Below are 11,393 nucleotides of genomic sequence, written 5' to 3'. Positions count from 1 at the left end.
TTAATAGATATTAGAATATGCTTTCGTGACATGTTGACTCATATTATATTATTAATATAATAACACGTATAATTTATGTTTAAAAAATATTCATTTTAGACTTAAGTCCTTGTATCTAAAATAACTCATATATTTTCAAAAACATAATATATAAGCTCCTTCTATCAAGTCTAAATTAACAAACGTTCGAGTCTGTTTACGTGACATGTTGATTCATAATAAACTATTAATATAACATGTGTAATTAAAATTAAAAAAATTAAGACTATCTCCTCCCACTATTGATGGTGGTCTCGTTGTGGAACCACCACTAGCAACAACACCGAACTGCTGCTACTTAATACGGTGTCGTAGGCATACAACTTCTCTTGTGCTAACGATAAGATTATGAGCTTCCGGTCTTACCTCAAGTGGATGTGTATTGACTAGTCCGATGCTAAGCCGACAATGATCTCTTGGTCCCTCTTCCTCCTCTTGGACGTCTTCGGCTATACCGTCTCTTACTTCATTCCCCCTTGCACTCCCACCTGTCGCGCCTAAAATGTGGTGGTCTAGTTTTCTCTCACCTTCGCCTCTGACCTCTCCTACCTTTGTCTCTCCGTTTTCGTTCGCCGCTAAGATCTCCGTCGCTTTTTCTTCGTCGATAAGATATATTTTTTTAACTTAAATTACATATATCATTATATTAATTGATTTATTATAAGTCAACATGTCACGTAAACAAACTTTAACGTCTATCGACGAGAGATGCTTATATGATATGTTTTTTTAAATATAGGTTATCTTAGGCTTAAACAAAACCATAAGAATTTAAGTGGTATTTGACGAAAACCATAAGGGCTAAAATAATTTTTTTTTAAAAAACTTAAATTATATATATTATTATATTAATAATTGATTATGAGTCAGTATTAAAATCAATCTTAACCCTTAATATAAATTTAACTTGATCCCTTCATGGACGACACAATTGCCTTGCTATTGGCACGTGAGATGCTACTTATTTCTCATGAAGACATTATTTTGATAGGTGGGTGCCAAGTGCTCGTCAATGACAGCAACCATTCCAAACAACCATGTTAATATTCTCGAGAACCATATTTCCTGATACCAATAGTTCAAACCAACCATTCCGAGACCAAATAGTCAACCTGTTAACTAAATAGCAGGACTCGATTATTATGCATAAATTGAAGTCAAGGATTTCCACAAATATACTCATTAATTTCATTCCTGTTATTGAAATCAACAAATGCAATCTTCCTTCTTATCGTTGATAACATACGAGGAATCACGTGGAATATTTCCAAGTAGAACGATATTTTCATACTCAATTCGTCATTTAGCCATGTGATTGACAACATTTTCTACAACAAGCAACCTTTAATTCGGACAAATTCTATCCTATCCTACACCATCCGTTGGTTTCGATAGCATCGATACTTATTCGTATTCGGAGCACAGCACACCAAATACGTATTCTTTCATAGTAGATAAACTATTAGGAAGCCGCACGCTTTCCATCAACAGTACCACCGGTCACTCTGCCGCCGCTACAGCTTTGGCGGTGCGTTCACGCCTTGCCTTCTCCGAATCCTCCAGGAAGACATTCGTGATCCTCTCGATAGGCACCGTCGGTAGGTAGTGTGCCACCGCGTAGCCCCTTCCCGCCGCGGTTCCCACCTCGCTGTTGTACTTCGCAGCCCAATAAGCCGCCATGTGAACGAGGACCTGCGCCACCCGCGGGAACAGCGGCAGGCGGTTCAGCGACCGCCAGGCCGCGACAGCGTACCGCTCCGCCACCAGCTCGCAGCGCACGTACACTTCCTTCGCCACCCCCGACGCCATTGCCACCGCCCCGGCCCGCGCCTTCTGGATCGCTTTGTACGCCTGGGCCGACGCCGACTTCAGGAGTGCCGCCACGTTACGTGCCACCGCGGTGAGTGACTCGCCCGTCTGACACGTGACTGGTAAAGTTATTACTCACATCTAAATTAGGTATTTTTCATTTAAAAATATGCGAAAAAAAATCTATAACGCTGGAATGACGCCGTAAGTTGACGGAGACAGAGGGTGTGCACGGCTGGTAGTAGTAGACGGCGGCCGTAAGAAGTTATTAAGGTTGATTAGATGCGAACATAACGTTCCGGTGAAGGGAGTAGATAGGTCGTCACCCCGATATCACTATAACGGAATCAAAGGCCAAGGACACTGTACACACACAAAAAAACATGGCATAGCAAACGAGCGAGAGAGAGAGATGCATACCTTGCGATCGAGGAACTTGAGGAACTCGAAAGGCACATCACGGAACCTCTCACACACGGGGCCGATCACGACCTTCACGGTTCCCTCCGCGAGGTACACCCCCGGCTTCAGCGGCCCCGAGCTCATCTTCGCGAACTGGTACAGCATCGCCAGGCACACAACCGCCTGCATCGCCGCCAGGTGCACGAAGTTCAAGTACTTCAGCCCCTCTCCCTCCCGGCTCTACAACCATCCACACAACCCGAGCAACAAGAAATCCCTCGTCAATCCGAACCGAAACCAGATCAAATCCAAAAGACGAAAAGAAAAGGAAATCCTAAATGTATGAGATAAAACTCCTTACGATCTCTTCAGTTTGGGCATGGTAGTCTGCCATCGTCGCAGGGCTCCAACGATCTCGATGTGCAGGACAAAGCAAGAAATCTTTTGCTCCACGGCCTCTGCGATTTCCACCTTTTCTTATCGCTCCCGCCCCGCTTTTTAGGACTCCTCCATGTGCTTCCCAGAATCAAAGAGGGCGGGGGGGGGGCCTTTGGAGGACGTCGGGCTCGATGGGAAAGCTATCTAGACCTTACGGGTGACGACGTGGCAAAATCACGAGCGTTTGCAGAGATGGGGTGCTGAGGTGGTTACAATAGCGAACGCGCCATGGGAGCGAATAGTCTCCGTGTGGCTTTGTTTCCAAAATTAGCCCTGCGAGCATTTCACGAGCACAAGGCAATTTCGAGTATATCCAATACATCATAATAACAACATACATCATAGTGGACAATCAATACATTTATCTTCTTATGTCAAGTACGACAGCAACATCGAAACCCCTCGGACTGCCTATGCATGCAGAAACGAGGATTCCCCTACGGAGCCAACAGTTCTCTGGCGATCGTTCCGTTGCCTCCTTTGGGGAGGAAACCGCCGGGCTGATGCTCGTTACCGGTTCCATACACCACCCTGAGCACCTCGGCGGGCGTTCGCCGGTAGGCGAGGGAGTTGCGGTTGGCGGAGATTACGTTGGTGGCGATCCTTCCCTCGGCGCCAAGCACCGGCGGGACGAGGAGGCCTTCGTCCTTGATGCCGCACATCGCCAGCCGGTTCCTCAGGGCGGAGATCCGGTCGGTGAACTCGGCGACCGTGATTCGATACGGCGGCACGAATTCGTGCATGTGCTGGTACAGCCGATCTCTGATGATTGCATCTTGGCCGGCTTCCACGGCTAATAATCCCGCCAGAAGCTGTGTGAGGAACTGATTAGTCTCATACTGCTACGAGATAGATAATATTAGATGATATGTAGGAATTGGCCCGCAATTTGTCATTACTCTTTTTGAGACGTAGCCGTTGATGTTAGGGTTTGCCCCTACGTAACCCACAAGGCCCATGTATGGTATCACGTAAGAAGCCAGGAGGAAGTTGATGGTGTCGATGTAGGGATCAAATGGAGGGTCGAGATGGTACCCAAATGCATCATTCATGATCTTTGCAAAGTTGTGTGAACTCAAGTCCAGCAGAGGCCTCGGGAACCCACCTACAGTAGTCTTGATAGCCCTTTCTCATTCACAACATACGTCAAGCAGTCAGTACATGGTATAGTGATGATACATTCATGTTGAAATGAATGAACAAAGGTGTTACAAAGAAAGATCTTAAGGATTAGTCATCTAGTAAAGTGAAACTCTTAACTTCTGGCTAGTCGAATGAAGTTGCAGTCCTGTTTGGTAGTGAGAAGGTTTGAAGTGTTGAACGGTGACGCAAGAATATGTATGCATGGATGCAGAAGTGTTTTACTTGGGGTGCAAGTTTACGGAGAAAGAAAGAGAGAGACCTCAAATGGCCAACTTCTTGGTAACCAAACTCCTCGATGAAGAGCCTTGTGGTCTCGTCAAGGTTTGCTTTCCTGGCACCGATAGGAGGCGGACCGCCCATGGCCAGCTCCGGTGCGATGGAATCGAGCCCCCTCCCGAGAGCGGCGAAGAGGAAGAAGTCAGCCTCTATGTGTTCCAAGTTCAAGGCAAACTGCAGGAGATCGACATCTAAGCGAAATATGGGAATCGCGATGACCGGAGGCATCGGGGCACAAGTCGGATTAGACAGTCCCAGCGACACAATTTCCGGCGAGAGGAGGAGGAGAGTGAGAGGAAGGAAGGGAACCATTGGAGCTACGTTTGGGGTAGAAGCAGACGAGTATGAGCTACAAGGAGGTGAATGGCATCTCAATTTATAGATGATCGAGGACTAAGTCCAGCACATAAGCATTAAGATAAGTAATCTTGTAACGAGGTAACTGATGAGGTCAAGACAGACTCAGCTGTCCAATTATGTGCAATGAGAAGCTCATTGCACGCAACTTCAAGACGAGCTTTAGACGACTAAACTTTCGAAGCTTCCCAGATAGATTTTAAGTGCTTTTAGATCATAAAACTAGTGATATTCTACAATAATACTTCAGTCTTAGAATACATTAAACTCTCATGTCATTTAGGACTTTTTGTATATTATAAAGTAAGGAGGAAGAGTAGTAGATGAGAGATGGGTAAGTTTTACACTCATACGCTATTTGTGTGTCAGGTTTTGCTGGTTTCTATGGCAATTAGGTGAAGGATTCAAGTTGTGGACCTGCAGCAGTTCCATTCCTTTCATGGTTTTTGATGTTGACGCTGGCATGGATTGACATAGAAAGATCTCTCTTGTTTTCTGCCAAGTGGCTGAAGCTGTTAACAGGAGAAATTAATATAGACATCTCAACCTCGAGAGGAAGTTTATCTAAGAAGTTATTCTCGCCCACTCAGACGGAACGAATGCATAACTTGCGACAATCTCAATCTCAAACAAACTTGAAGACAAAGAAATGGAGCAGAAATCTCATAGCATACTTTTTGGGCATTTTATCCAAAATTATTCTTAATATTTATCAAATATCAATTTTTACTTAAAGATATTTTTTATCAATTTAATGAAAATATACATTCCCTCTAGTAATGTCATCGCTATCACATAGAAAAGGAAAGGAGAAAGGGAGGCGAAAGAGAAAGTTCGATCGATAGGTGATAACAAAGACAACAACAGTTAAGACGAATGAAGAGGATGAAGGAGTATTTTTATCAAATTGATAAAAAAGAGATATCGAATAGAAAAACTAATTAAGGAGTATCTTTAACAAAAACTTAATATTGAGAAGTTTTTTAAAGATAAAATATCCGATACTTTTCTTTTTTTATTTATGTGAAACAATAATCCGACTACTTCGAGATGACTGGTTAGGTGATGACTGATAGATTGAGGCTTTTAATGGCCGTGCAAATTGGTGGCAAGAAGGACTCAGCTCATTTACTTTTTTTTGTTGAGGATATATATAGATGGATGTGGACTAAGGTCTAATCTTTTCCTTTCAGGTTACGCTCATCCTTTTAGGTAGATGACAAGTGGCTATGGCTCAGAATCAATGTATCTACCAGCCAAAGATGTTCTTTTCCTTGTCAGGAACACAACTACGAGGAATAGCAGAAGGTGAATTAAGGTACAATCTTTTCCCTTTGAGATTATATCAAATTTTTAGCTATGTTCTGTCACCATAAACTATGTCTAGGAACTGCAGATGCTCTTTTCCTTGGTAGAGAAGTACACCAAGAAAATTAGCAGAAGGTGGATTGATATCCAATCTTTTCCCTTGAGGTTAAATGCAGGCTTTCAAGCTTGCTAACTGCAAGTTGGAGAAAGCATGGATAGATGCTGATGAACTAAATGCAGAACAAAGGAATTGACTCCAGGCAGATTATATCCAACACAGTGTGATTGCTGGATACTGCAGGAAAGGCCCAAAGCACTCAACTTGACAGCTACAATGGAGAAGGAATCGAATGTTTACATGTGTAACACAATGGCTTGTGGACTCTGCAACCCCAACAGGATCAGCAAAGTTACCAATCTTCTGCATGTTATGGTTGAGAGAGGTGAAGTGGTCGAGGCAAGGAGGGATTATTAGTTGCCACAAATATTCCACACCACAAGGCTCTGCATTCAATCAAACTTCCTCATGCATGCTACAACACCAACTGTTGAATTGAGGGTTGAGCAGCCTATCACTCACTATACCATCTAAAGATTAAACTCTAGTTGATCGACTAAGAAGGTGAGGAGTCCTTCCCCATGGTAATATAACTCTAGTTATTCTTCCTGAGCATTGTTCAACCTCTGTAGGAACTCAGGACTGATCTAAAAGAGAAAGCATATGCTGAGCAAGTATTAATTGTTGAACCAAGCATGCCAAATTGAATGATAATTCATGCAAATCTTGACTAACTTTGTTGACTCTTGTATAATCTGACATACATATCCATGGAGTTATACAAATGAAATTTGAGGATTGTGTAGTGAGATGGGTCACCAATTGACTGCTCAAGGTATAGGACTTGGTGGGCTTGCACTTATATATGGTCATTGGGTTGTTTGGCCCCATAGCACAGTTGGGCATGGCAAGCTTCATCAGAAACTTAGCACACTTTGGTGTTGAACAAGATGAGCATCTTTGATTTCATTATCCTTTTCTTTTTATCTTCAGTCCAAAGTTAAATGTGGGAATTAAGTCATTGTAGTAAATTAATTAGAGGAGGAGATATAATAATGGATTGTGTGCAAATTAATAGCATGTTGTATTGATCAATAAACAATGAAGCTTTTTCTAATAAAAAAATAATTATGAAATAATATAATATATTCACGAGTCTTATCATCTCCTCTCACGAGTATTCATAACTTATTTTAATATTAATACATGGATATAATCGATATTTCAATGTATATGATTGATATCTTAACACCATGTGACCAACGTATGATCGATATCTCAACATGAAGTAGAATTAGTTGGATGTTATTTTATTATAGATTTAACGTAGCATAATTACGATTAAGCATGGGAGAGACACACAAATAATTTCTTATAATTAGTATTGATCACGAAAGTAATAGTCATAGACCTCAAGTATATCTCTGAAGATATTCTCAATACGATTGAAGGCTAACTTAAATATTGGAGGAGTATTATCGAAAATATTCCCTATGTAATTTTGTAATGCGTGGCATCTTCGAAGATGGACTGATGTATTATCAACCGAGATCGAGTGACACAAAAAAAAAAAGATATCAATTGGCTCTGAATCAACTTCTATTCGAATAATCAATTTTTGACTTAACAAATACGATGACAAATATGATTTTGATTGATTGACCATAAATCTTAAGGATTTAGGCTATTAAGAAAGTATCCAATACATTTATAAGCTTTATCAATTGAATGGATTAGGATGACATAATGCCTAAGCTTTTGAATTGCTAAGCCCAGATTCTCTAATGTTTTTTTTTTTGACCACTTTGGAAGTATGTAATCTGAGGACTTTGCAGAAAAAAGAAGTGTAGATAAGTCAAAATCAAACTAAAAATACCAGTATACTATTATGATCCATATTAAGTTAAACATCTAACCTAACTTGCTTAGGTACCAGCATCTATATGATCATTAGGCAATTATATAAGATGGGGCATCACACCAAAAGAGCTTTGTGTCTACATGAAAGCAAAAGGCTATTACTAACTTAAGAAGCAAGCTTCAGCAGTACTTGTCTGACTTCAACTCTAACTCTACATTCTCAGGACACTTGCCACTGTGATCTGGCTTCCAAAATAGCAAAAGAAGAGTCTCCAAAAAAATATTGTGGGCAGCATAAGATGAGAATCAAAACATGCAGTACAAATTGATTACCATGGATGTCAGGGGATAGATTCTTCATTACCATACCTTTATGTAGATTAACTTGTGGTCTCAAGAATAAAGTTAACCAACACTAACTTATAATGAAATGTACAAGATTCTAATAACATTGGAATCCCCAAGTGTGATGAGCATCTCACCTAAATAAACACATACATCTGTACCTTCTTGTACTAAAACTTGAAGGAATCTGTACCTTCTTTAGAGAATTCTGTGTTAAAAATGTTCCAAGGATATCTGATTGCTTTCTGGTGAAGAACCAAAAACTTCTATGTATCTTTCCAACAATTTAATTAGAAAAGCTTGAAGAGATAAGTTAGTTTCCTTTTGGTTTGCAAACTAGACAATGAATGCTGTGCCTTGAGATGCCACTGCTTCATTCTGTGTCTCAGTCAAAATATGGATGATTGATGTGATAGCATTACCTGATGACTTGAATGTGTCAGTTCTGAATGATGCAGTTGCTGCTGATCAAAAAACAAAATGCATGCAGAAAGAAAATAGCATGTTTATTTATGTAGACAGAGTCCTCATGCACTTCTGTTTATGCTACAGTCAAAAAAGCATGCATGGAAGAAGACACAAAGTATGCAGCATCAAGTTACTCCATATCTTAATCACCAGTAAATGATAATTGCAGCAAAACTACCCAAAAATAAAGCCCAAAGGCTATTAAGACTAGCATCTCCACCCTATACTTGAGGATAGGATGATGTTTGTCTCCTCCACAGGCAAGTGTGGAAGTTCATCAGTTGCTTTCTTTTCATCATAGGCATAAGATATGTAGGGGGGCACTCCAGCTTCCAGGGAATGGGGGCTGAGGCTGGAAAGAAGAGGGAGAAGAAAGAAATCCTTGACAGGCTAAAAGTGTGGACAAGTAATGAATGCCCTTATCCAATCCAAAGTTGGTACCTCCTTGCCCATACCAGTAGTAACTCAGAGATTCCTGGTGGCTGTGCTTCTTCTGCTAAAACACTTGCAACACAGGCCATAACTCCAGCATGTTGAGAACCAGATCCTGAAGGAGCTTTGTTGGATCATTCTTGCAAATACAAAATCTGTCATGGCTATGGAGAGACATTATTTTGTCCCATGATGCTAAATTGTCATGTATGAAACTATACAAAATCCTAATTGGATACTAATTCCTCTTGCTAGGAGCTTGTCCTATGTCTTCTCTTTTCCAATTCAATTCCAAGCAATGGACAAAAGCAAACTTGGGGGCTTCATGATTGAATCGTAGTCATCTTTACCTGAATCAAATCTTAAGCACTGAATTCAGGTCTACCCCATAGAAATTTATGGCAGTATAAAGATTTGACTCCAACAAATCTGAATATTGAACAAGATAGAGAAACATTTATTTTAGAGTCAGCTTTCAGGATAAGATCTCATGATAGAAACCTAATAATCACATAGATCAAACCTTTGGAAGGGAATTATAAAATCATGCATTTTGGAGATGAGGAATCGATTAACTTTTTTAATATTAAAGTCTCACATTAGTTGAATAGTTGACAAGCAAATATTACACTCACATAGGGAGAGCTTCATCCTTCAAGACTGAGAACAAACACCCTGGTCTCTCATGACAGTTCATGTGGCCACTGTGCAGAACTTCTAGTGTTCTTTACAGCAACCAGCAGAACTTCTAGTGTTCTTGGCCCCTTTGACTCTGTTTTCTAAGATCCTTACTATGTGCAATCTATACATCTTGATCCACTTTGTTATTTCCATCTGCTTAAGGGCCTCACTGAAGCCTCTTCTGTATGCTCCCATTACAGAAGCTACAATAAAGCAATACATCTGCTGCATTGCCTCTGAACAAGTTTATGGAATACTGTATTTTCTAACCATTAAGTATAAAACGTTTGACAAGAGACTGCAGCCACAAAAAAGACTTCCATTGAGACGATGGATAGGAGAGGAGAAAAATATTCCATCGTATCAGATTAGATGCCAAAAAGATGACCTTTTAAAAGCAGGGATTCTTCTTCTTCCCCAAAATTCAATTGGATTCTTCTCCTGCCTACTAGAGAATAATACGTTGAAATAAAAAAAGATTAAAATTCCATAGAAATATCTCTCTCTCTATCAGTTTTTTGAACGCATTCTGAGACAAGAATTCAAGTTTATGATTGGTATTGGGACGTTAGCATGCTAATGTACCAAAGAGAAACAGAGAGAGGAGAAGAGGCAGATCGAACACACAAGTCCCACCCAGTTTCTTGAATGTTGGATGTACAATATGAATTCAACGAGGATTCAAATCCTCCTCGAGTTGTGAGAACGAGACCAACTCGTTTGGGTGTACTTCTGATATCTAATCGATGTTAGATTGATAAGGAATCAAAACACCACACCGATATCTCACATAAATCTGAAGGACAAGCTGATGCGGGTGACTCAAGAACTTGTAATCAATGCAAGGAATTGAGGTTTCGATCATCAATAAGACGGTGTGTGACACAGAGCATTCATCTATATGCTTTTATCTACTGTGAGAACCTTCGATGAGGTCTAACACTTGCAAGCATTCGTCGGACGATTCAGCAATGAAAGACTCGTGACGTCAAGACGAGACAGAAGCGATAGTGGCAGAATCGTCAGGTTGCTGCTGCTATGAAGTTTAGGGATGAAGCATCCGTGAAGGCAGGTACATCACGGCAGTGGTCCTTATCCTATTCGTTGTCCTAAAACTATGTATAAGAATCTGCTGCACTGAGCATTTTGTTTACCATAACGTGGAGAACTTGGCGATCTCTGTGAACGATGGATTTGCAGCAGAAACCAGTGTCGCTATGTCCTGCCAAAGATCGTTTAGATCAAAAGAAAATGAAAAGGGAAGCGATCACCAAACTATTCTGATTCCCTCCATTGCATTTCTCGGAGCATCAATATTGCTTTAGTCTTCGTCTTTGTTTTCTGTCGCTGAATATGTCCTCAATCAGAGGTGTAGATGAATCCGAGCATATGTGATGCAAATAGTTTATGTTCTTCCTGCCTGCAAGCTTTCATTTGGTAGATATACAGACTGAGATTATAACAACAACAATACTAAATCCTCCCAATCGCAATTGAGCACTATGCTTGAGAATGCAAGTGACTGTGGGCATGGAGAAAGCTTGGCCGGGCTCGGAAAGCTTTGAGAAGGACACGGACGAATGATTTGATGCTCTTGCTATCCGATCTTTTATCTTGCCCTCTTGCGATCTTGATGCCCGTCGCCGCCACACGTGGAACCGCTCTCCACCGGGATCCCTTCACGTGGAGGTTGCACCCTTTTGTCTCTCCCCCACCACCCCCCATGCCCATGCCTCTTCGCTCGAATCCTTCTTCCCTTGTGACCTGCTTCATCTCT

General features: G+C 41.1%; 2 protein-coding genes across 2 annotated transcripts; both read right to left on the bottom strand.

Moving 5' to 3' along the window:
• Positions 1–1,301: 1,301 nt before the first annotated feature.
• Positions 1,302–2,806, bottom strand: LOC103995865 (stress-related protein). The gene is made up of 3 exons (XM_065122841.1): positions 2,612–2,806; positions 2,269–2,490; positions 1,302–1,956 (listed from the first exon to the last, which is right to left on the bottom strand). The coding sequence occupies exons 1-3, from the start codon at positions 2,642–2,644 to the stop codon at positions 1,540–1,542; spliced, it is 672 nt and encodes a 223-aa protein (XP_064978913.1). The 5' UTR covers positions 2,645–2,806; the 3' UTR covers positions 1,302–1,539.
• A 164-nt stretch (positions 2,807–2,970) lies between these two features.
• LOC135620141 (ferritin-like catalase Nec2) lies at positions 2,971–4,447 on the bottom strand. Its single transcript, XM_065122840.1, has 3 exons — positions 4,091–4,447; positions 3,588–3,813; positions 2,971–3,500 (listed from the first exon to the last, which is right to left on the bottom strand). Exons 1-3 carry the CDS (start codon positions 4,417–4,419, stop codon positions 3,126–3,128), a joined length of 930 nt encoding a protein of 309 aa, XP_064978912.1. The 5' UTR covers positions 4,420–4,447; the 3' UTR covers positions 2,971–3,125.
• Between the last annotated feature and the right edge of the window lie 6,946 nt (positions 4,448–11,393).

The sequence above is a fragment of the Musa acuminata genome, chromosome BXJ2-8, assembly GCF_036884655.1.
Source record: "Musa acuminata AAA Group cultivar baxijiao chromosome BXJ2-8, Cavendish_Baxijiao_AAA, whole genome shotgun sequence".
Taxonomy (NCBI): Eukaryota; Viridiplantae; Streptophyta; class Magnoliopsida; order Zingiberales; family Musaceae; genus Musa; species Musa acuminata.
Note: the sequence above shows the minus strand (reverse complement) of the source record. Positions and strands in the feature narration are given on the sequence as shown.